At 46.3% G+C, this 26,295-nt stretch overlaps 1 protein-coding gene across 24 annotated transcripts in view; it reads right to left on the bottom strand.

Annotated features, from left to right (window-relative positions):
• Positions 1–335: 335 nt before the first annotated feature.
• Positions 336–26,295, bottom strand: part of LOC101932594 (metastasis-associated protein MTA1) — a 384,146-nt gene continuing 358,186 nt past the window's right edge. For 21 of the 24 annotated variants that reach the window (XR_010590039.1, XM_065555710.1, XM_065555707.1 and 18 more), the window contains 3 exons: positions 16,616–16,647; positions 13,332–13,483; positions 336–1,979 (listed from right to left, as the gene is read on the bottom strand). Coding sequence is in view for 22 of the 24 variants with exons in the window: in XM_065555710.1 (XP_065411782.1) it covers positions 1,841–1,979; positions 13,332–13,483; positions 16,616–16,647 (323 nt within the window). In the remaining 2 variants the exon portion in view is untranslated. The remainder of the gene's footprint in view (positions 1,980–13,331; positions 13,484–16,615; positions 16,648–26,295) is intronic. The other 3 variants (XR_010590040.1, XM_065555713.1, XM_065555732.1) reach the window with 1 other exon arrangement.

The following is a 26,295-nucleotide window of genomic DNA, read 5'->3' as shown; positions in this document are numbered from 1 at the left end:
GAGCAGGGTGAGTTTCAGAACCCAAGCCCGAATGTCTATATACCTGTCTTTAGAGCTGGATTCTGAGTTGCTGCCACAGGTTTTAAAACGTAGTTAGACATATACTGACTATATTGGTGGGATCGAACAATGAATTAGGTTTGCCCAAAATAACAGACTGACAGGCCAAACACATGTGAAAAAGTTATAGTTCACAGCATCACAGTTATCCAAGCACTTTTCAATCAAAGTAATTTCTAGGAAGCAGATGCAGCTCCACATTCTACAGACAGATGGTGCCTTGGCAAAGGTCAAGTTTGAGTTAACATTTCAGAACATAGACAAAAAACCAGCAGTTTCACAAAAGCTCAGGTTCCAGGTTTATTAAGTAAAGTTAACTGAACTGTTTTTGTTCTGTTGAGATTCCTTTCGACCTCACGCAGAGGGGTAGCAGTGTTGCACAGAATCACGGCTGGACTGTGATGACCCAAATACAACTTTGGCTGATCTCACTGCTGACACATATGGAATGACTTGGGGATTATTACGTGCTGTGTCTGCTTGAGGCAGGTACATGTACAGATCAATACAAGTTGCAAATGATAGTTTACAACCTGTCAAAACAAAGCAGGGCATTTTGCAAATGCACTGCCATGAGAAGACACATGAAAAAAATTACATACTTGCTAATACATAATATGTTCAGTAGATGCAAAAAAAGAAAACAAACCTCAAACACAAAGATGTCAAGGGGAAAACAATTTCAGACACAGTCTGTTCTAATTAAAACCCAGTTGTAATTTAATTTTAAATTCCCTTCAAGATGGGAGATGTACAGTAATGTAATTTAACAGAAACCAGGCTTCCCATGGAGGTGTGTGTCCAAAAACACTGATGCACAAACAAGTTTAGAATTCAAAGCAAAATGTCCCTGGGCATTGGTGGACTTGACTCTTGGAGCCAGAGCAAAGCAATTCATTACACTAGTTGCACTAGAGGGCCTACTGCTGGTCCTTGTTGTTATAATAGCATGTAGGATTCCAGAAGCAGACAGAAGGCAGCACACAAAATTCTGGTTACTGTAAAAAATGCCACAGGCCAGATCTCCCTGGGACTGACTGGAATAAAACAGCCAGTTCCAGTAACCTGGCTTCAGTTCTTCAGTGTTAATGTAATGTTCTGCAAGATCCTTTTTCAGCCTGAGTTGTTTCGGTCTTGTGCCTGAGCACAAGCAAAATTGGCCATGCCAAATTATCCAAAAAACACAAGGGACAGGACCAAGAAAACTAGCTGAACCTGTAGCTGGCTTTCAAATCCTCTATTTCCAAATATCTGAGTTACAGATCAGAACTTTATCTACAAAAGAAATAACAAAAATGAAATAAAAATGGCACCGTCCACAAAAGAAAAAAAAAATCTTACAACACAGCCCCGTAAAAATGGTTAGCAACGAGAGCTCAGTCACAAAACATAGGATTCTAGCTCTTCAAAGGTCAGAGGAAACAAAGCTAAAAATTACTATTCCATGTTCTCTTAATAAGTTAAACTGATCTTCCCTCCCACATGTCTACAAAAAGGCAGTAATCTACAAGCAAGAGGGGAAAATAGGCTACCAAAAATAAAAAAGGGAGAGGAGAGGAGAGGAAAGAGCATGCGCAAGAGAGAGAGCGCAGTCTGTGGTCATCAGGGCTCAGATGGGGCTGAGTTCCTTTTAGGGGTTTAAAAGATGCAAAACAGTTCCTTACAGGTTTCCAATCTTCAGCAGTTAGTTCAACACTGTAGCCATAAAAACTCAAGTATGTATCAGAGGAGAGATTCTTTCAGGCAGCCCACTGGCATTGTGAGGGCTGCTCAGTTTGTTTTAATCCTCAATTATTATGGGTTCATCGTTCATAGGTTGTCGTAACTGGATTGCCTGGACTGGCTGGAGGATAATGGGCTTGTAAGGGCGTCTGGCGGCTCGCTTCGCTTCAGAAGATGAAAGCAGCTTGCGAATTTTCCTACAAAGAGTGAAAATAAAAAGGAGTTTGTCACAAAGACAGAAAATCCTGGCATTTATTTCCTATTTTGCGAAGTGCTCTCAGGAGGCCGTACACATTAATAGGCTGGGCTGATGATGTTTATTTCAGCTAAATCTTCTCAGTTTGTTCTTTTATTAACCCATCAAAAAAGAGCATTGGCATTTCTATAACTTCTCTTCTCCAAAGAGCCCAAAGCTTTCTATTCTGACTTCAGTGGGCTATTTGCATATGGAAGTGTTTGCAGGATCAAAGCCTCTATTGTAGCAGATGTACGGAATGTCTGCAATAGTTACAGAAACCCAACATTTTCCACCCACACCCCCGGCAATAATAGCCACTGATAAATTTCAGAGCCATGTTACAAATAAATCATCATTGGCCATCTCACCTGTCTACAAAGCCAACTCCCTCTGACTTAGTCTAACATTTCAAACTTCGGAACAGGTTCAAACAGCTGCCAGTTAAAAAAAAAAAAAAAAAAAAGCCAAAGAGATTCTCTTTTCCCCTCAAATGTGGAATTTCTCTGCCAAAATTACACGGGCCCAAGCCCAAGAATGGGTAATATTTAATCCTGTGTTTGTAACAGCTTTCCTATGTGTAAAATTGTCATTACCTGGATATTTGGTATCTTGTGCTCTGTTAGAACTAGAAACAAGAGGTGAAAACCTGATCAACTCCAAGAGAAGTTTTGCCATTGACTGCAATGAAGCCAAGAATTTTATCCCATTGGAAAAGGGAGATTCCCACATGTGTATGTATAGAAATGTTTTTATAAAGTTGGTCACACACATTTTCTTCCTAAAAAAAAATTCTAATGAAAAGTTTCTATTTGAATAATTTTGAATTAAAGTTTTCATTCCAAACCAATAATTTTTATTTAGTATTCAAAACCTGGTATTTCTGAAGTTTCAATTTTTGTTTTTCTCCCTTCTGGCCATGGATTACAACAGCATGAATATTACAGAAAGAGCTTCCACTGAAGATGATCTCCTGTCTCAGCTGCCCCCACAATCAGGTGCTTCCACAAGGCAGCAGATCTGACACCAATGTGGAGAGCCTGACAGAACCACCCAAGGATATTTTCCTTTCTACCTCTCCTCCTTTGGTAACCCCTCATGTTTTCAGGAACCGGAACTGCAATCACCTCGGACCACTGAGTCCTGGTGCTTGTGAAGAAGCAGTATTCTATTCAGTTCCAGTCCCTTCATACCCTTTCTCCTCCTACCTTCCCTCTTCCGTCTCAGGGACCCTTAAAGATACTGTTAAAGCAAGAAATGGACTTCCTTCAACACCTGAGAGCAGTAGAGGAGGTGCCCAGAGAGTTCGGGGTCAGGGGATTTTATTCCCGTTATTTTTTCATTCCAATGAAGAAAGGAGGCTCTCCCCCATTTTGGATCTTCAACATCTCAGGTTCATCCATTGTTTCAAACTCAGGATGGTGACTTTAGCCTCCACAATTCCCCTAAAGCCTCAAGACTGGTTTGTGGCTTTCTACCTGCAAAATGCCTATTTCAAGTATCCATTTAGCCAGTACACAGGAAACTCCTCAGATTCTTGCCGGCAAGTTAAAGAAATATGGGCTGGATGAATGGACTATAAGGTGGATAAAAAGCTGGCTAGATCGTCGGGCTCCATGTCTAGTTGGCAGCCGGTTTCAAGCGGAGTGCCCCAAGGGTCGGTCCTGGGGCCAGTTTTGTTCAATATCTTCATTAATGATCTGGAGGATGGCGTGGACTGCACTCTCAGCAAGTTTGCAGATGACACTAAACTGGGAGAAGTGGTAGATACGCTGGAGGGTAGGGATAGGATACAGAGGGATCTAGACAAATTAGAGGATTGGGCCAAAAGAAACCTGATGAGGTTCAACGAGGACAAGTGCAGAGTCCTGCACTTAGGATGGAAGAATCCCATTCACTGTTGCAGACTAGGGACGGAATGGCTAGGCAGCAGTTCTGCAGAAAAGGACCTAGGGGTTACAGTGGACAAGAAGCTGGATATGAGTCAACAGTGTGCCCTTGTTGCCAAGAAGGCTAACGGCATTTTGGGCTGTATATGTAGGGGTATTGCCAGCAGATCGAGGGACGTGATCATTCCCCTCTATTCGACATTGGTGAGGCCTGATTCATAGATTCTAGGATTGGAAGGGACCTCGAGAGGTCATCAAGTCCAGTCCCCTGCCCTCATGGCAGGACCAAATACTGTCTAGACCATCCCTGACAGACATTTATCTAACCTACTCTTAAATATCTCCAGAGATGGAGATTCCACAACCTCCCTAGGCAATTTACTCCAGTGTTTAACCATCCTGACAGTTAGGAACTTTTTCCTAATGTCCAACCTAGACCTCCCTTGCTGCAGTTTAAGCCCATTGCTTCTTGTTCTATCCTTAGAGGCTAAGGTGAACAAGTTTTCTCCCTCCTCCTCATGACACCCTTTTAGATACCTGAAAACTGCTATCATGTCCCCTCTCAGTCTTCTCTTTTTCAAACTAAACAAACCCAATTCTTTCAGCCTTCCTTCATAGGTCATGTTCTCAAGACCTTTAATCATTCTTGGTGCTCTTCTCTGGACCCTTTCCAATTTCTCCACATCTTTCTTGAAATGCGGTGCCCAGAACTGGACACAATACTCCAGCTGAGGCCTAACCAGAGCAGAGTAGAGTGGAAGAATGACTTCTCATGTCTTGCTCACAACACACTTGTTAATACATCCCAGAATCATGTTTGCTTTTTTTGCAACAGCATCACACTGTTGACTCATATTTAACTTGTGGTCCACTATAACCCTTAGATCCCTTTCTGCCGTACTCCTTCCTAGACAGTCTCTTCCCATTCTGTATGTGTGAAACTGATTTTTTCTTCCTAAGTGGAGCAATTTGCATTTGTCTTTGTTAAACTTCATCCTGTTTACCTCAGACCATTTCTCCAATTTGTCCAGATCATTTTGAATTATGACCCTGTCCTCCAAAGCAGTTGCAATCCCTCCCAGTTTGGTATCATCCGCAAACTTAATAAGCGTACTTTCTATGCCAATATCTAAGTCGTTAATGAAGATATTGAGCAGAGCCGGTCCCAAAAGAGACCCCTGCGGATCCCCACTCGTTATGCCTTTCCAGCAAGATTGAGAACCATTAATAACAACTCTCTGAGTACGGTTATCCAGCCAGTTATGCACCCACCTTATAGTAGCCCCATCTAAATTGTATTTGTCTAGTTTATCAATAAGAATATCATGCGAGACCGTATAAAATGCCTTACTAAAGTCTAGGTATACCACATCCACAGCTTCTCCCTTATCCACAAGACTCGTTATCCTATCAAAGAAAGCTGTCAGATTGGTTTGACATGATTTGTTCTTTACAAATCCATGCTGGCTGTTCCCTATCACTTTACCTCCTTCCAAGTGTTTGCAGATGATTTCCTTAATTACTTGCTCCATTAATCTTCCCTGGCACAGAAGTTAAACTAACTGGTCTGTAGTTTCCTGGGTTGTTTTTATTTCCCTTTTTATAGATGGGCACTATATTTGCCCTTTTCCAGTCTTCTGGAATCTCTCCTGTCTCCCATGATTTTCCAAAGATAATAGCTAGAGGCTCAGATAGCTCCTCTATTAGCTCCTTGAGTATTCTAGGATGCATTTCATCAGGCCCTGGTGACTTGCAGGCATCTAACTTTTCTAAGTGATTTTTAACTTGTTCTTTTTTTATTTTATCTGCTAAACCTACCCCCTTCCCATTAGCATTCACTATGTTAGGCATTCCTTCAGACTTCTCGGTGAAGACCGAAACGAAGAAGTCATTAAGCATCTCTGCCATTTCCAAGTTTCCTGTTACTGTTTCTCCCTCTTCACTAAGCAGCGGGCCTACCCTGTCTTTTGTTTTCCTCTTGCTTCCAATGATCTGGAGTACTGTGTCCAGTTTTGGGCCCCACACTACAAGGAGGATGTGGAAAAACTGGAAAGAGTCCAGCAGAGGGCAACAAAAATGATTAGGGGGCTGGAGCACATGACTTATGAGAAGAGGCTCAAGGAACTGGGATTGTTTAGTCTGCAGAAGAGAAGAATTTGATAGCTGCTTTCAACTACCTGAAAAGGGGTTTCAAAGAGGATGGATCTAGACTGTTCTCAGTGGTAGCAGATGACAGAACAAGGAGTAATGGTCTCAAGTTGCAGTGGGGGAGGTTTAGGTTGGATATTAGGAAAAACTTGTTCGCTAGGAGGGTGGTGAAGCACTGGAATGGGTTACCTAGGGAGGTAGTGGAATCTCCTTCCTTGGAGGTTTTTAAGGTCAGGCTTGACAAAGCCCTGGCTGGGATGATTTAGCTGGGAATTGGTCCTGCTTTGAGCAGGGGGTTAGATTAGATGACCTCCAGAGGTCCCTTCCAACCCTGATATTCTATGATTCTGGTAGGAAAAGACAGTTACCTTTTCCGTAACTGGTGTTCTTCAAGATGTGTTGCTCATGTGTATTCCACAATAGGTGTGCGTGCTCGCCACGTGCAGAAGTTTTTCCCCTAGAGTACCCGTAGGGGGGCACGCCGCCCACAGCCCCTGGAGTGGCACCTGCCTGGCACTGTATAAGGGGCGCTGCACGCTCCCCCCACCCTCAGTTCCTTCTTGCCAGAGAACTCCAACAGAGGGGAAGGAGGGCAGGATGTGGAATGGACATGAGCAACAGATGTCGAAGAACACCAGTTACAGAAAAGGTAACTGTCTTTTCTTCTTCGAATGATTGCTCATGTCTATTCCACAATAGGTGATTCCAAGCTATATCTGTTGGAGATGGGTAGGAGTTCACAAGTTCCCAGGATGGAGGACAGCCCTGCCAAACCTAGCGTCATCCCTGAACTGGGGGACGATCGCATAGTGCAAGGTGAACGTGTGAACCGAAGACCATGTGGCGGCCCTATAAATGTCCTGGATGGGGACATGGGCCACGAAGGCAGCCGACGATGCCTGCACCCGAATCGAGTGTGCCCTCACAATGGGTGGCGGGGGAACACCCGCCAGTTCATAACAGGAATGGATGAATGAAGTGATCCAGTTGGAAAGCCGCTGAGTGGAAATCGGCTGGCCCCTCGCACACTCAGCCGAGGCGATGAACAGTTGCCAGGACTTCCTGAAAGGCTTAGTCTGCTCAAGGTAGAAAGCCAGAGCCCACTGCACACAGGGGCGGCTCCAGGCATCAGTGCAGCAAGTGCGTGCCTGGGGTGGCAAGCTGCGGGGGGGCAGCGTGCCGGTCGCCATGAGGGCGGCAGTCGGCAGCCTTCGGCGGCATGCCTGCGGGAGGTCCGACGGTCCTGCAGCTTCAGCGGTAATTTGGTGGCAGGTACGCCGAAGGCGCGAGACCGGCAGATCACCATGCAGATTCGGCAGCGTTTCTGCAGACCAGCGGACCACCTGCAGGCGTGCCGCCGAAGGCCGCCTGACTACCGTGCTTGGGGTGGCAAAAAACAGAGCCGCTCCTGGCCGCACATCGAGCGTGTGGAGATGGCACTCCTCACGAATGCGTGAGGCTTGAGGCAAAGGACCGATAGAAAAATGTCCTGACCCATGTGGTAGGCAGAGACCACCTTCGGGAGGAACACGGGGTATGGGCAGAGCTGGACCGTGTCCTTATGAAAGACCATGTACGGTGGCTCGGTGGTCAGGGCCCTGAGCTCCAAGAGTCGTCTGGCCAACGTGATTGCAACCAGGAAGGCCACCTTCCATGAGAGGTGAGGCCAGGAGCACGTGGCCAGTTGTTCAAACGTGGACCCCGTGAGACGAGCCAACACCAGGTTTAGGTCCCATTGTGGGACCGGGTGTCTAGAATACGGAAGAAGATGGTCCAAACCCTTAAGGAACCGGCCAGTCCTAGCATGGGAAAATACCATGTGCCCTCGCACCGGCGGATGGAAGGCCGATATGGCTGCCAGGTGCACCTTACCTGATGAGGGCGCCAGGTGGCCCTCAGGTGGAGGAGGTAATCAAGGATAAGCTAGATCAGCGCGGTCACCAGGGAGACACCCAGGTCTGCTGCCTATCTAGAAAACTGGGACCACTTTGCCAAGTAAGCGCAGCAAGTGGAGGCCCGTCTACTTTCGAGGAGGATGCGCTTAACCTGCTCTGAGCATGTCCTTTCCTCTCCACCTAACCACTGAGCAGCCATGCCATGAGGTGAAGAGCCGCTAGGTTGGGATGGAGGAGGCAGCCCTGGTCCTGAGAGAGCAGGTCCAGGCAGAGGGGCAACGGCCACGGCGGAGCTACTGCCAGGCCCATGAGGGTCCCGTACCAATACTGCCTGGGCCATGCCAGGGCAATCAGGAGGACCCGGGCCTTGTCCAACTTTATCTTTTCCAGGACCCTGCTGATTAGGGGGAACGGGGAAAAGGCGTAGAGAAGCCGACCTGACCAGGCCAGGAGAAAGGCATTGGAGATAGCGCCCCTCCCCAGACTCCCCCGGAGCAGAACTGGGGACATCGCTGGTTCTGCCAAATAGTGAATAGGTCCACCTGGGGAGTTCCCCACCTTTGGAAGAGCCGGTGGGCCACTTCTGGGTGGAGGGACCACTCGTGTTGCGAGGAAAAGTCCCTGCTCAAGCGATCCGTGCTCTTGTTCCGGGAGCCCAGTAGGTGGAAGGCCTTCAGGATGTGTGGGCTATACAGAAGTCCCACAGCCTGAGAGCTTTGTGGCAGAGAGCAGAGGATCGGGCCTCGCCTTGCCTGTTGATATAGAACATTGAGGCCGTGTTGTCTGCGAGGACCCTGACTACCTTGCCCTCCAGGTGTGAGCGGAAGGCCGTACATGCCGGCTGCACTGCTCTGAGCAACTTGATGTTTATATGTAGGGTCAGGTGTTGAGCCAACCACAGACCTCGGGTCTGAAAGTTCCCCACGTGGGCCCCCCAACCCAGGTCCGACACATCGGATACCAGCTCCAACAATGGGGCCCTGTTCCTGAACGGGAACCCTTGGAGCATGTTGTTTGGGGCGGACCACCACCGTAGGGAGGCGATCACAGAGTCCGGCATGGTGAGGACCTTGTCTATCCTGTCCATGGCCTGGGAGAACTTCGAGGCCAACCAGAGCTGGAGGAGCCTCATCCTGAGTCTGGCGTGATGGACCACGTACGTGCACGCCAACATGTGACCCAACAGTTGTAAGCAAACCCTGGCTGTTGTCACCAGGAACCTTGTGACTGAGTCTATGAGACCTTTCAGGGTCTCGAACCTATCTGGCGGGAGAGAGGCCCTGGCCAATTCTGCATCCAGGAGCACCCCGATAAACTCTATGCGTTGGACCGGGACTAATGTGGACTTGGTGTTGTTTACCAACAGGCCCAAGGCCACGTGATCCCTCACCTGCGACCGGGAAGTGCCCTTGACAAGCCAATTGTCCAGATAGGGGAATATCTGGACCCCCCGCCGTCTGAGGTAGGCCGCTACCACTGACATGCATTTTGTAAACACCCGGGGGCAGTGGACAGACCAAATGGAAGGATCGTGAATTGGTAATGATTCTGTCCCACCACGAAACGGAGGAAGCGTCTGTGCCCCTCAAATATGTGGATGTAGAAGTACGCATCCTGTAGATCGAGGGCAGCGTACCAGTCCCCGGGATCCAGGGAGGGGATGATGGAGGCCAGGGAGACCATGCAGAACTTGAGCTTCACCATGTACTGGTTCAGACCTCGGAGGTCCAGGATGGGCCTGAGCCCCCCTTTCGCCTTCAGGATAAGGAAATAATGGGAGTAATACCCCTTGCCCATGAACTCCTCAGGTACCGCCTCTATCGCTCCTAGTCCTAGGAGCTGCCACACCTCCTGCTCGAGCAGAGCTTCATGTGAGGGGTCCCCCGAGAAGAACGGGGGCAGGGGGTAGTTGGGCGGGGAGGAAGTAAATTGGAGGGTGTAACCCCGGGAAATGGTGTTGAGGACCCATCGGTCCAAGGTTAGCCGCGACCATTCCAGGAGGAAGGCACACAACTTGTTAGAGAAGGGAAGCTTTATTGGGGGTGGATCCCTGATGAGGACTGGTGGGGTGCCCCCAAGCGTCCCATCAAAAATGCCTTTTCCCCGTCTGCTTGCCCTTGGAGGACCCAGTCTGGGGGACAGGCCGAGACTGGCTCTGAGGGCGTCTCTTATAGTCCCGCTGCTTCTTATGGGCGGCCTCATACTTCAGGAGGGCGGCTTGGGCGGGAGTCTTGAATTTAGCTTTTGCCGGAGCTGGGACATAGAGGCCCAGAGTCTGGAGGGTTGTGCGGGAGTCCTTCATGCCATGCAGCCTTGTATCTGTTTCCTCCGCAAACAGAGCTTTCCCATCAAATAGGAGGTCCTGCATGGAAGACTGCGCCTTGCTGGACAGCCCAGAGAGTAGGAGCCACGACGCCTGTCTGGACAATGCGGAGGCCATCGATAGTGCGGCCGTGTCCGCGGCATCCGAAGCTGGCTGCAGGGACGCCCTAGCAGCCCCTGTCCCTTCCTCCACTAGCGCCTTAAACCCCTTCCTGGAGGGAGTCCTCAAACTTAGGCAGGGAGCCCCACAGATTGAATTCGTACCAGCCCAGGAGAGCCTGATGGCTCGCCACTCGTAACTGGAAGCTCAAAGATTAATACATTTTCCTTCTGAAAGAGTCCAGGCTCCAAGAATTTTGTTCTTTGGGGTCGGGGCTGACTGACCCTGCTGTTCGCTATGGTCGACCGACTCGACCACCAAGGAGCTGGGTGGGTATACAAGTACTCGTGCCCTTTAGTGGGTACAAAATACTTACGTTCCACCTTTTTAGAGATGGGGGCCAACGAGGCTGGTGTTTGCCACAGGGCATTTGAAATCATAGCCACCCTACCCGGTGCCAATGTGGATAACATGTTAAAAAGAGAGTCTGAGGGCTCCTCCATCTCCTCTGCCTGGAGGTGTAGGCTCGCTGCCACCCTCTTTAAGAGTTCTTGGTGGGCCCTAGAGTCCTCCTGCGGGATATGGGGTGGGGTGGGGCGGGGCCGCAATCGCATCCTCAGGGCAAAAAGGCTGGTGCTGTGCTCTGGGTGTCGGCCGGCAGCAGAGGGTTCACCACCTGGTTGGACTCTGGGTACGGTGCCAAGGACGTACGTCCCACCGACTCCTTCCTCGGGGGTCTAGAGAGGGAGGCCGACGGTGCCCACTGGTACCATTCAGCCGGCCATGACGCTCGGTGCCACTGCACCTGTTGTGGCACCAGCAGGACCGACTGTCCGGGTTGGCCAGCCTGACCCATCGAGGGACGGCTACAGATGGAGACCGGGCTGGCGTAAGATCTGCTGCTGTCCTTGGACCGGGAGGAGCGGCGGTGCCAGGATCTATGACGGCCACGGGACCGCGATTTCAACGTGGAGGACTACTACCAACAGTAATCGCTGCTCTGCGAATGGCCTCAACGGGCAGACCCGCGATGGCGAGGCGCCCGCAATCGACGTCCGGGGCTGCGATATCTTGGAGACTTGGAGCGGGAGGCCGAGCGGGAACTGCGTCAACGATCGTGTCATGACCGACTGCGGTACCCTCCCCGAGACGAGGACCAACAGCGACGCCCGCCGTGGTCCCGTTGATATTCGCTCCTTGAGGACGAGCAGTCCCGCGAGTCCCAGACGGACGGAACCCAGCCAGACAGTCTGGTCGGCGTCAAGGGTGATCCACCTGGACGCTGCCCTGAGCGGTCGCTGGGCGGTGATTGGCGTCGTGAACGTTCCCTCGACTGAGACCGGTACTGGGCCAGAGGTGGCTGCGGGGATCCCAGCAGTGCCTTGCCTCTGGAGCACAGGCCAATATCAGCGGCGCTCCAGGCATGGACATGACATCCTGGGCTGCCTGGAGGGCTTCAGGCAGGGAAGACATCCGGACATCTGGAGAGGCCTGTTCCGAAGGGGCCGGGCTACTCCACTCAGCTTGAGTTGGAGGCCAGGGGCCCGGTGGGGATCGAAGACTGCCCAACATGGGCCTAGCCTCTGTCGCAGATTTCCCTCGGTGCCGCTGCAAAGAGGGAGTCTTCTTGGCCCCCTTGGCATGCCCCGTGGATGGGGAGCGGTGCTGACTGGTCAATGATACTGGAGGATCACCGCATACCGACGCTGCGGTGCCGGGTACCGGTTTGGAGCGGCGTGCCAGTGTCGGGGTCAGCGCCGACTCCATAAGGATGGCCCAGAGCCTAATGTCCCTTTCTCTTTTGATCCGAGGCTTAAGCGACTTGCAAATCTTGCACCTTTTGTTGATATGGGTTTCTCCCAAGAAGCGCAAACAGTCTGCGTGCGGGTCGCTCCTTGGCATAGAACGCCTGCAAGAGCCGCACGACTTAAACCCCAGGGGGGCGGTGCATGCCCTGTCCCAGGCTCATTGACTAACTAAACAGCTAATTAACGAACGAACAGTTCTGGGGACAAGCTACAGCAAAGCTGGAGCTGAGCAGTTCCGACGCACCTTCACTGGCGGCAAGAAGGAACTGAAGGTGGGGGGAGAGCGCAGCTCCCCTTATACCGCGCCAGGCAGGCGCCACTCCCCCCTACGGGTATTGCTAGGGAAAACACTTCCAGCACCGGTGCACGTGGTGAGCACGCACACCTATTGTGGAATACACATGAGCAATCACTCGAAGAACATGTCACTCCCAGTATAGGCTTCTACACCCTTTGCTCTTTCCACAGCACCAAAGATATTCACCAAAACCTTGGCAATCATGGCAGTTCCTTAAAGAAGGCAGAGAACCCAGGTGAACCCTTGCCTCAACTACTGGCTGATTCAGGGAAGATCACCTCAGCAGGTGACCAAGTCGATCCAAGTAACCACAACGCTCTTCACTGCATTGGGCCTCAAAGTCAGAGAGAAATCCACACCTGCTCCAAATCAACAGCATTCATAGGAGCAGTGTTCAGTTCCAGGGAGAAGGTGGTTTCTAACCATCAGAGGAGTGAGCTTCTGGAAAAAACTTCCCAATAGGAGGAGGAGCAAACAGCCCAACTAGTTTTGAGATGCAGCTTGATAAATTTATGACCGGGATTATGTAATGAGTTGCCTGTGACAGCAAGGTTCTGACTTGATGACCCAGGAGGTCTCTTCCAGTCTTATGTCCCTATGAATCCATTTTCCGTTGAGTGCTGCGGTGGCACACAGTCAGCCAGAGACCCACTCTAGTGAAACATCTTAGGCAGCTGTTTGAGTTTTAAATATGCAACACCAGGCTTGGTGAAGAGACTTTCTGAGCAGTCATACAAATGTCATCAGTGTGCATGAACAGTGCTAGGGGTGATAAATGCAAAGTAGAAACCAAAAGGAGTTACACACAGGCAGCCTCCCCAGTGAGAATCAATTGATTGGCATATATTCCCTACCTGGTTTCCTCAGTGGCCATATAAAACACATCATCCGGAGCATCAATCCAATTCATCCTCCTCCTTTTCACTGGAGGCATGGATCCACCACGAATTAATCGGACTTTTGTTGGGTATGATTTCCCATTGAGCAGCAAGTTTCGGCTTGGTCCCTAACAATATATAAAGAAGTAAAATTATGGACTGCAGCTAATCCATGGTGGCATGTGACAAACAATCAAACAAGAGGAGAGAAGGATTTAAAGCTGCCAAATCAGATATTAAAGTTCATTGCAAGTTCTCCCCCTCCTGCCCATGAGTGAATGTAAATGTCATGAAAAAACAACTGGCCACTAGTACTAGAAGTTGAGGCCCTCTTAAAATTACAATAGGACAGGACTGTAGTTAAAAAAAAAAAAAAAAAAAAAAAAAAGAACAAGTCGTATGGCCAGTAAACCTACATTTGTACACAAAAGGATCACATCAAGTTTGGAAGACTGAGTGCAAGATGCAGCTCTCAGTCACACTACTGTAAATGTGGGGTAATTCCACTAAATTTCAGAAGGAAATCTGGATTTACTCCTAGCAAAATTTAAAAATCTGACTCTAAGGTTATACCGAGCTCGCGCACTCACCCACATCCCTTTTGCTTTAAGGATGTTCATTTTTAAGAAGGGCAATATATAGTTAAAAATTCTTTTAGAAAACCTAAAATCATAGACCTTAAGGTGGACATCAGAAGGTCTTGCTGTGATATTTGTCTTATTCTGATGCCTCCATGTATACTGAACTTGCTTTATGAAGTTAGCCCCTGCCACTCCATTTAAATTTATAGTTCTACCTTTATAAAGATGCAGGTGTGGGCATGCAAGGAATTAAACTACTCAAGTATGGCTGTCCTGAATCACTTGGGGCCCAGTTCAGCCACCTGTACTCATGATAAATACTATTTAGAAAAATCCCACAGAAATTAACAGTGCTCATAACAGACTGAAGTTGCAGAATCAGGCACTGAAAGTTTGAGGTGTGCAAATTAGAACTGTTCAGAAAGTTTTCTATAGGGGTAAAGAAAATGTTGATGAAAGTGAAAATAAGTTTGTGAAAACTAAGTTGTCCATAGAAAATTTTGATTTGGGGGGGAAAATTGGAATCCTGAAAAATTGTAATCAAAAACCAAAAATTCTGATTAGGAAATTCAGCCCCAGTGCCTCACGGAGGACAACATTTCCCATAAGGCATGATGATAATCCCTCTTGGAGAGGGGAGATGGTGTATCATGGGAGTCCCCGGCCATGGTGCACCATAGGAGATGTAGTCTGACTGGGAAGCCCACCCTGTACAGGAGAATGCAAACATGAAGCACCTAAATTACAACTCCCAAGAGGTACTCTGCCAGCATACCCTAGTTGAAATATTGGAGGGAATCTAAGGGTTTTTCTTAACAATTAAAATTTTCTGCAGAAACCAGATACTCTGAAAATTTCATTTAGTCAAAAACCCAATTTTCTCTCAAAAAAGGTTTGACAATATATCCTAGCAGCCCTAGTATAAATGCCATTGGCTGCTGTAGAGTCGGATGCATTTTCCTATTGCTCTCTCTCAGCCAATGCAAGTCTATAAAAGAGCTAAATCTTTTTTTCTTAACTCCTTGAAAACTGGAAGCAGGTGCTACTCTCGCCCAAGCATTTCCGAGAACTTTCACTGCCGTCGTTTTCCTGACACTTAACACAATTTAGAAAATAGTCTTCATGCAGCAATGAAAAGGACTCTCCTTCAGAAATCTGGCAACACCATATTTCAAACATTGTTCCCCACACCACAAAAGTAAAAGCTGAATTTCTTAATGTATTTTGATGGCTTGTTTTGGTGCTGAAATTGTCTGAAATACAAAGGAGGCAGAAAAATTTTGAGAAAATAAATTGTCTATGCCAGATTTCTGAAGGAGAGTCCTTTTCATTGCTGCATGAAGACTATTTTCTAAATTGTGTTAAGTGTCAGGAAAACGACGGCAGTGAAAGTTCTCGGAAATGCTTGGGCGAGAGTAGGAACTGTGCTTGGAGTCTAACTTTTCTCTCCCCAAACAGAGCAATCACTTCAACTGAAGCATGGACCTTTCATTTTCAGTAGAACATTTTATCAAGCAAGCAGAGCAGCAAGACATTTCAGCGTTTTTATCCCTGCAGGTGATTGGGGTTTGGTCATTTCTTATATTTCTCCCACTACACTGTGAGTTTGTTTACACAGCAGACACAAACAAGTAGCCAGTCTCCTCTGCAGTAAGAGGTGAAACTGAATTCAATTAAAAATACAATTCACCACTTCTTATCAAACGCTAATGTGACAAAGTGATCTGCTTCATTATTACAACTAAAATAGCATGACAAAATTAAATCCTGGCCATAAGATATACTCTACTCAGACAGAAGCATTAGATTTGATAATACTCAATCATTATTCAATAGCTGTCATTCAGACCTGCTGCAGATTTACTAATTTCTGAGTGCCTCCATTCACACCAGTACATTGTGGCAATTTACCAAACAGAGCAAATTCCACTATAGCAATACCATGAAAGGGTGCTTTGTGGCAAAAATTCCAGGGTGCAAAATTCTTCCCACTGAAGAGGCCTAGAACAAGGACCATGTGCTATTAAATCCCATTTTGATGGCTTAAAGTGGCGCTTCACCCTTGTGCTGGCCCTCTGAAAGGAGGCAAATTGCACCCCAGGAGCACTCCATGAAAAGAACTTTGCCAGAAACCCATCAATTAGACTGGCTATTTGCTTCTGTCACCTGATAAAGCTCTCAGCATAATGGATGAAAGGCTAAGATAATTTTTTACTTTTTAAAACACACACATTCTCAGCAGACAACTTTCACGCCAACTGTCTAAAAAATAAGAAACCATTTGCCAAACAAAAACCCTTCCGTCATGTCATCCCTTCCTCCTTCAATGAAACACACTCCACCTAAAACACATTTCATCAGGGCTTTGCTGTAAACAGCCATTCTCTTGACTTCTGTATGAGTGGACACACAAAATGTTCCATTCAAAACAGAATTTCACTGATACACATTGCACTGTGTCTTTTTTCATTTAAACACCCAGATCTGTTTTTTATACACAAAACCATCCTGGCTAATTGAAAAAAAAAGTGATAAAGTATGACTAGCTGTGAACAGCAAAAGCAAAAAACCCAAGATCGCCCTTTTAAAACCTATCTAGAGAGTTAATGGTTTGGGGTTTTTTTTCCTTCTCTCCTCCTCCCCCCCACCCATTTTTGGTTTAAATGAACATTCTCTTACCATTTGTCTGGTTTGTCCGTGGTTAGGCAGACCTAACAAACAGGAAAGAGAATAGAGCTCGTAAGACAGCAGTGATTTTCCAAGACAGAAAAAATACAAAATCAAACAAACACAGCTATGTTTGCATTTGGGTTGATTTTCTGATGTGGCAGTTTTCTATCACCCTAATCTCTCCCCTCCTTGAGGGATAACTGAGAAGATAGCATCCCTAACAACGCGATCTAAAAAACCAAGGCCAAAAAGCTTAAATATGCTACCCACTTTATTCTCCAGTCACTCATGCCTTACTGGACAATACATGGGAAACCATCACCAAAATCAAATCCCCTCTTTCAGATCTGGAAACTACTTCACAATAGCTTGGGAACAGCTCCAGTTTTCAGATTTTATGATGGACTTAAGGAAAAGGACAGTATTGCACTATCAAAGAAGCAAAGAGTAAAATCTTTACTATCATCTGGGAAAATCCAAGGAGCTATTTTATCTCCTGGATGTACAATCAGATTGCATCTACTGAACTGCTCAGTCCATAAAACCCTGTCACAAGTAAAGACTTCCAATATCTTAGCTCTGACAGCCATAGAGCTCAGCAATCTCTCCATCACACAAGGTGATACTCCAGTAACACAAATATTACAGGCACAATGTTCTGATGTAGTAAATGGTAGTCTAGAAACAGTATTAGATATTCCATTGCATTGCGAAAGGTCCATGTTTTAAGTGCAGAGCAAGTCTGTAAACTGAACCAGGGCTCTAAACAAACAGGAATACTACTGGAAACATACAAGTATCAGTATGTAAGAGAATGAAGTCCTGGTATAGAGCTGCAGCAAAGGTATGGCAGGGAATGGCCTAGGTAACCCAATAAATTTTTTCCATCACCACCTTTTTACTATTTTATGGTCAGTTCAAATGATTTTTTTAATATTACCTACATCAGTTAATTTGTACCAGCATACACATTCCCAAAACTTTAATCACATTTCATCAACTGCAGTGCACATGAGCATCATTCGGCCCCTTTTTGGCCCAGAAAGGAATTGTTCTAGACATAAAGAGAATATGTATTATAACTGGCAGCTACTGACTGCAAAATGGATTTCCATTATAACCTTGCTTTCACACACACATAACTTTTCTAAACATTATCCTTTTAGCCTGAAATTTTCCTTGTTTGGTCTTTGACCAAAGATGAACTTTTATTTAAAAATATATGTTTGAGCAAAGTCCCTGCTGCTATTTGAGAATTCAGCAACAATTTTCTCTCTCTCTCTCACATACCCAGACCCACCCCTCCTGTTTTAAAAGATTCTAACCGTAATCCTCAGATAGATGCCTACTTCAAAACTGGCTACATCTGAAGATTCCTTTGTATACTGTAAACCCTAACATACTTAGTAAGTACACCGGTAAAACATATAGGATATAAAACAAGGCCAAGTTACCGTTTCAGGAAAAAAATTCAAAAATAGGAAAGTCCAACAGTTGTGTGCTTGGGTGGTCTTAACTGTAATATTGCTGTAAAAATCAGTAGTTTGCATGATTCATGGTAACAGTGCACCTTTCTGCAAAAGGGCAAATATAAGATAATGTAAGTCTCCACCTAAGCAGCAGTCACATTCAAAAGGCAGGAGCAGGAATGGACAGTTGATGTAGACAAAGAGCTTGACACAGCTGTTGGGAGGAGCACGGTCATTAGGTTGCAAGTTGGGACTGGAAGTCAGGAGACCGAGTTCTAGTCACTGCTCTGCAATTTTATCCATTATGTGACTGTAGGCAAGTCACTTTATCACCTCGTACTTAGGTTTCCCTTTCTACAAAATGAAGATAATACTGTCCTTGCTCACAGGGATATTGAGAGGTTTAACCAACTGACGTTTGTGAAAAACTTTGAGCTCTGTGGATGGAAGGCACAGGGCTCAATACGCTTGATGCCAAGGAAGACAGGGCCATAGGGGCAGCTGGTGTCAAAGGATTTCCATTCAGAGAGGAGAGGTAGCTACTGGGGCAAAGGAGGATATTGGTGTACAGGTAGTAGTCAGTAGCAAGGCTACTCCCAAGTTCCAAGATCAGTAGTAACTCAGATCCTCCATGGTGAGAAGACACAGGTGTCACATGTTGAGAGTGACAAAAGCAAGACTCAGAGATGAATGCTACTGGTTCCAAGAGTTTGTGCTTCAGGTCCATAGACAACAGCAAAAAAAAAAAACCAACAACAACCCCAAAACCTGTTAATCATCCAGCATATTGACTCAGCCTCAAAAATAAGCTGCTCCTTCCAGGAAAAAGTGAGCCACATTATATAATTGATTATTTCGCTGATCCAATAATCAGCAACATAAAATAGATACATTTTTCAAAGCAATTTTTATAGCCTTGCTATTACACTATGTTTGATGTTAAGATATCTGTAGGCAATACACCAATACTTAACTATTTGAGATTGTTCCCTTTCAACAAATTTATATACCTGGAATGTAGAAGATAAGAAAAAATACAGCAATAGCCATTTAAAAAACGAATTGTGTTATGACAGAAAATTACATCGGAAATAATGGCTGGTCATTTAAAATACACCATTTATCAATAGCTATTGCTTCACAGTAGCAGAGATACAGTACCACAGCTCTAACATATTCCAAATATAATCTCAGAGCTGCTGTTCAACTTTTCAGGGGTTGAGAATGGAACAGACACCCTTCTCCCCTAAACACACACAATGAGGCAGTGAGGGGGAGACACACAAGCAAAAGTCTTAGACCTAAGTATATATTAGGGACAAAAATGCAGAGGGCTCTGGCAGCCCTTCTACAGCCCTCTATATTTAAAAGGAGACTTTTTCTCTTAACAGTGTCTCATTACAGGGATCCCAGAAAAGGGACAGGGAAGGGGGTCTGGGATAACCCTTTTCTAAGATCCAACTGTCTGAAGGTATAGACTTTCATGCCTGAAAACATGGCATTGACTGCCACCAAAAGCAGAGAAACCTAGGAAAATACAGGGATTTATTTCAAGTTCCTCTGGCATACCGTCAAGCTGCGTGCTTCTAAGGGATATTCAGTGACAATCCAAAACTGAGGAGGAAGGCTGTTGATGACCATAAGTTTTCCCCTGACTAACCAGATTTTCCCTCTTTTTAGAGATGAAAGCTACAAGGCAGATGGCTACAGAAACTAAGATGCTTTCAGAAATCTCAAAGATTAGGATTTATTTCCACAGAACAATAAGAAAAAACTCATCGCCCTGGAGAGTGGTCTGCTGTCTTTAAATTTTTCTAAAGCCTCAGAGTGAGATAAATATGATCACCACAGGAACTTCAAGAGGTCAAATTAAGTCAAGAACTTGACTGCACATCTGCAGGTAACCTAGAGTTCCTTAGCCACAAATGACCCTGGAATGTTACTGAAATGGCTATAGAACGAGCTGCCATATTATAGACAGTGCATGAAGCCCTCAAAGTATGTCTCAGCTCTTGAATAGTGCACAGGCATCAAAACCTTTGATCTCTAGTACAAGATATATTCTGCAGGACAGCTTGCTTCACAGGGAGTAGTCACAATAGGTTATAATCATCTTATGACTGGCCTTTCTTAGAGTGTCAGAGCTGCAAGGGGATATATTTCCAAGATGATCCAGGAGTCAATGAATTTCTATTTCACTGCAGCTAAATTCCATTTCTATTTAATTTACTCCAATGAAATAAAGGCAAGTTTAAAGCCTAGATTAGATCTCATTAAAAAAGAGCCACCACACTAAAACACTGCCCTCTTTGCACCAACCCTATCCCTCCTTTTTTTAATGAATCTAATAGATACCTGACCTGAGGGAGTTAATGACTCCAGGGAACACTCAACTCAATCTCCTGCAGTGCTTCTGGGGCCAAGGAGTAGTTGGCACTCACCACTACACCCACCTGACTGCACAGCATCAGAGTGAGATGTCTAGCTTCTGTCATATTACAGAGAAACCTGCTAGCATGGCTGATTTCCTGAGGAAATCTGCAAGAGCACATAAGTGCACGCTCTATTTGACACAATCCCTATTTGTATGGAGTCCAGCAAGCCCTCGTCGTGCCACAGTGGTGGCATCACAACTCCCCCAAATTGCCTACCAGTTGCAGAAGTGCAAACTCCTTCCACAGCACCTCTACAAAATGCACTCCTGTCACTGCCAAAGGTGGGAGAGCCAAATCCCCTAATCTCTGAAGTATTCATTCACACCTGGGTGTCTAACAATGGAGAACCTTCCAACATATCACGAAGGCAAAAGTCAGGAAGCGGCAGAATAGAAAATGAGCACCTCTCCTTCTGCTAGTCACCTTTTCATCTAACTAGAAATCTCTAACCCCCTTTCTGTTCCTCTTTTCTTACCCTCATTTTAGATAAACTTTACCTCAGCACCACAAAATCTTTGCCTAAATCCCTCTCCTCCACCAGCAGATAGCATGCAGCTCCCCACAAGCAACCTCTGAAGCACTGACTTAGTCCCAAGGAAAACCACAATCCAATACCAAACCAGTTAGGGCATGCCTTAGGATGGCCTAATTTATAACACAGAACTTTTAACTCCCGCCCCTACACTTTGGCATGGCCAACCACATAATTCACCCACTAAAGTTTGCTCCCCCAAAATGCACATCCACTTCGCGTAGGCCCATGTCCTCTTTTTGTCAATCTGCACAGCAAGCAGTTAATCTTCATATTTATTTCTCTTTGCTGAAGAGAACTATCATGCAATACACGCAGTGTGAAAAGTCATTCAGAAATGTTGCTGTGATAAACTGCAATGTACATAGAAAACTGAAAGGTACACTGTCAAGACTAGTTAGTTTAAAATCTAAGCTACCTTTTAAAATACATAGATTTGTTTTCAAAGTCCATGTAATATTTTTATACACATTTTCTCCCTCTTCCTGCCCCCCTCCAAAAACAGAACCAAACCCAAAAAACAAATGCCTTTCCCGGGATCTTGCTCTTCTCAACAACAACAAAAACATCAGCAGTCCCGCATTCGTGAGCGAACCGTAACAAACCAGTGAGTGCACATGACCAAATAAGTATTTTTTGATAAGGAAACAGACTTCATTTTCAAGTTGCGAAACGAGTTTCAAGCTTAACTTTAAATAGTGAAAGGGGGGGGAGAGAGAGGGTATGTGTATAAATAAATAATGGAAATTATATCGATAACTCCCTTAATTGTTGAGAAAATAGTGCCAGTATTTTACATAGTTGGAGCTGTGAGCAGATTGTTAGATGTCTATCACCTTAAAAGTGCAGTGGGTGAACTTGCAGGAGTGTAAGTACAGAAGTGCAGCTAGCAGAATAGTATGTAGAGTAGACTAATGGTTTCTTATAAAAATCTGTTGTGCATACCATGTTAAAATTGTAAGTTACTTACCTAAATAAGTTCCTACCAAGATTGGCAAAGGAGAAGGAAAAAAAAAAAGATTTAAAGTTAAAAAAAGAAAAATTATGTGAAATAAAAGCAGAAAAACAAGTAACTATTTTGATTGTAATGGAGAGCAAGAGTGACTGAGTTTCTAGAATGTTTGATATTACACTAAACGAGGCAAGATTAAACCAGAAATTAATTTTCTCCAAATTCGTGATAAAGCAAAGGCCAGATTGGATTCTCTCGACATAAAAAAAGTTTTTTGCCCACATCCATTCACTATCCTTACATATTATGTATTTATTGGCCTTGTACAGTAGATCCTGAAATGCTCAGTTCTACAGCTGTTTATACTGAATCAGTTTGCTACCAATACACTACATGGTCATGTTCCGATGCCCTCGCTCATACTGGGTCACACCCTGCTCCACAAGTAGTCCCACAGAGTGATGGAACTCTTTGTGAAGTAAGGTCCTATTCCACATGAGAAAGGCCACTGGTGATTAGATGAGATTAGCAACAGAGGGTCCTGTGGCACCTTTGAGACTAACAGAAGTACTGGGAGCATAAGCTTTCGTGGGTAAGAACCTCACTTCTTCAGATGCAAGTAATGGAAATCTCCAGAGGCAGGTATATATCAGTGTGGAGATAACGAGGTTAGTTCAATCAGGGAGGGTGAGGTGCTCTGCTAGCAGTTGAGGTGTGAACACCAAGGGAGGAGAAACTGTTTCTGTAGTTGGATAGCCATTCACAGTCTTTGTTTAATCCTGATCTGATGGTGTCAAATTTGCAAATGAACTGGAGCTCAGGAGTTTCTCTTTTCAGGACCAGACTCCAAAGAGAAACTGCTGAGCTCCAGTTCATTTGCAAATTTGACACCATCAGATCAGGATTAAACAAAGACTGTGAATGGCTATCCAACTACAGAAAGTTTCTCCTCCCTTGGTGTTCACACCTCAACTGCTAGCAGAGCACCTCACCCTCCCTGATTGAACTAACCTCCTTATCTCCACACTGATATATACCTGCCTCTGGAGATTTCCATTACTTGCATCTGAAGAAGTGAGGTTCTTACCCACGAAAGCTTATGCTCCCAGTACTTCTGTTAGTCTCAAAGGTGCCACAGGACCCTCTGTTGCTTTTTACAGATTCAGACTAACATGGCTACCCCTCTGATAGATGAGATTAGTCCATAATGGATCAGCAGTAGTGAGCTTCATCCCTAAAATATCATTCTTATACTCTGTCTAGATGTGAGGTCCTGGAGGAAGAGAAAAGTTCACTTTAAAACCTTGTTTCTTTAGGAGCTGTCAAATCTGGATGACAGAAACTGTAAACAGCTCAGTTACCTGCTCCTCTCCAACCTGGGACAAACATATGGAACCCCATATAACAAATATGAGTCCAAGCTACCTGTTGTCATCTTGAAGGCCATTCACAACTTTGTCCCTTCCCTGATTCACTCATCTTTTATACTGTCATTACCCTGCTCCTTAATTGCGTCAATTTTGCCAACCCCTGTCTTCTAGATATGGTCTAAAGCAGGTGTCGGCAACCTACGGCACGCGTGCCAATTTTGAGTGGCACGCTGCCTGCCCGGTGAGAGGAAGAGGAGGAGGGGCCGGAAAGTGCTACACGGGGGAAGAAGCGGGGGAGGAGGGAACCTTGGCTGCCGCAGGACCAAGCTTTTGCCTCCTGCCCCCGCAGGGGAGAGCAGTGGGGGGAGGTGTCCTGCCCCCCCCCCCCACAGCCCCGCTGCCCACCACTCTCCCCTGCGGGGGCAGGAGGCAGAAGCTTGGTCCTGCGGCAGCCAAGCTTCCCCTCTCCCCCGCTTCTTTCCCCAGCATGGTACATTCCGGCCCCTCCTCCTCCTCCTCTTCGGCGATGGCCCTTGCGAGGGGGAGGGGGAGCCCGCAGAGCCGAGCGTGCTCCATGCTCCATACAGCAGGCAGAGAGAGGTAGGGACGGGCCTTGGGGAAGGGGATGGAACAGGGCATATCCCTCCCAGCTCCCTGCCATGAGCCACTCAGAGCAGGGGACTGGGAGCACCCCCACGAGTCGAGCACCACAGCCTTCTGCCCTGCACCTCCACACACACCCCAGCCCTCTGCCCTGACCTCCCCCCAACACCCAGCCTTCTGCCCTGCACCTCCACACACCCCCAGCCCTCTGCCCTGAACCCCCCCCCAACACCCAGCCTTCTGCCCTGCACCTCCACACACACCCCAGCCCTCTGCCCTGACCTCAAGTCACCCCCAACACCCAGCCCTCAGCCCTGCACCTCCACACACCCCCAGCGCTCTGCCCTGACCTCGTCGCCCCCAACACCCAGCCTTCTGCCCTGCACCTCCACACACACCCAGCCCTCTGCCCTGAACCCCCCCCACACCCAGCCTTCTGCCCTGCACCTCCATACATCCCTAGACTTATAGAGAGAGACCTTCTAAAAAACGTTAACATGATTTACCGGCACACGAAACCTTAAATTAAAGTGAATAAATGAAGACTCGGCACACCACTTCTGAAAGGTTGCCTACCCCTGATCTAAAGAATACTTAATCTTGCCATGAGTGGAGGGGACTGGACTAGATGACCTCTTGAGGTCCCTTCCAGTCATATGATTCTAGGATTCTCTTCAAACAAATCTAGGGCAAATATACATCCCAATGTTATTGGGACCATCATAAAAGGCTTTGTTTTATGTAGTCAACTAGACTCCCCCTCCCAATTTTTCACACTTGCTATCTGGTCACTCTAAACAAACCTCTCTGTGCCTTTCTCCACGCTGCCCCATATATGCATGGAGTGCCCTCCCTGAATAGATCCTTGAAATTTGGAGGAGAAGGTGGCAGTCTCTCTCCAGATCTACTTTTACCACACTACCAGTAAAAACCTAATCAGCGTACAATGGCTACGCTGAGGGCAGGGGGGGAAATTTATCTATATATCTCATCATTTGCTATAAATATAAAAATGATATACTTGTCTTCATTGCCCCTGATCTTTTTAGACTAAGCTCTCCAGGACAAGGCTCATGCTTAACTTTGTACAGAGTCTAGCACAACAAATCTGATCAGGGCCTCTGTGCACTACTGAAATATAAATATTGTACCTTGAGGACATGCAGTTCAACTTGCTTCTCACAAAGTGGCTTATCTCCTAAGTGCATATGTGCAGAGGAGAGAAGAAACTTCTAAAGGATAGACTGTGCTTTTAGCATGCAACTCACAGCAAGGGGTGGTGCATAGGCTCACCTCCCAGCAGGAAGCACTGGGAGGCAGCATGAACGATGCTGCCTGGATCGCCCCAGTTGTGCTGGTGGCAATATTCACTACATCCCTTTAGAAGGGTATAGAATACTTGCCCTCATTAAGCCAGCCAGCTCCACTAACCCATGTGCAAGCGGGTGAAGCTATGGCTCCACCCATTCTCCCCACAGTAGCTCCTTGAAGAGAAGCATCTGGGATGCAGTCCTTGTGCTCCCATGAGCACACAGACCTGCTATTGTGGCTAGACCCTTACTTTCTCCTATGCCCCTGCATGGCTACATAAGGGCACAGCCCAAGCTATCCCTCAGTGAGTAAGAGTTTTCCACCTCTCATGGGAATTCTGCTTTGGGCACAATAGTCTTCAGGGCTCATTCAAAAACCACATCTAGAACGAATAAATGAGATCTACCAATATTCTTAAGAGCAACCGCAAACTCTATTCTTCATACTAATTTGAGAATTATTAGATTTTAAATAACTATAGCTACACTGGCTCTGTCTGGTTAGCGTATGTATGGACACAACTAAATCCATCTCCTCAATAATACTGAAGTTACATTTTGAAAGATTTCCTATGGTTCAGAACTGCATTTCAGTAAGAGAGAATGCCAGTGGAATCCAGAATCAGAGAACACTTGTATCCCACTGCTATCTAAATACCAAGACTTGCTGAGTAGTTTATTTTCAAGGCTGGGGAAATTTGCCCTGAAACAATGTTCTGCTCTCTTCAATGTTTGCTTTATTTCTACTTGGCCAAATAGAACATGCTCTTTTCTGAGGATGAAAATGCTTCTTTCTATTCCCCCCTGCACAGACTCAGCCCTGCTGTGCAAATGCAGCTCACTAATCTCCACTGAGTAGAACATTATGGGGGGGGGGGGGGGGAAAGGGGAGGAAAGAGAATGGGAACCCAGCATGCTGACTTCCTTTATGTTTTTGAATCTGCCTGACCTTCATTTCAAACTGTGCTCTGTGCAGCTGAACAGTCTTTTTACCAAGCCATTATTACATCTAACTGAT

Source organism: Chrysemys picta, chromosome 8 (assembly GCF_011386835.1).
Source record: "Chrysemys picta bellii isolate R12L10 chromosome 8, ASM1138683v2, whole genome shotgun sequence".
NCBI classification, from domain to species: domain Eukaryota; kingdom Metazoa; phylum Chordata; order Testudines; family Emydidae; genus Chrysemys; species Chrysemys picta.
The sequence above is the reverse complement of the archived record's forward strand: the minus strand, read 5'-3'. Positions and strand labels throughout refer to the sequence as shown.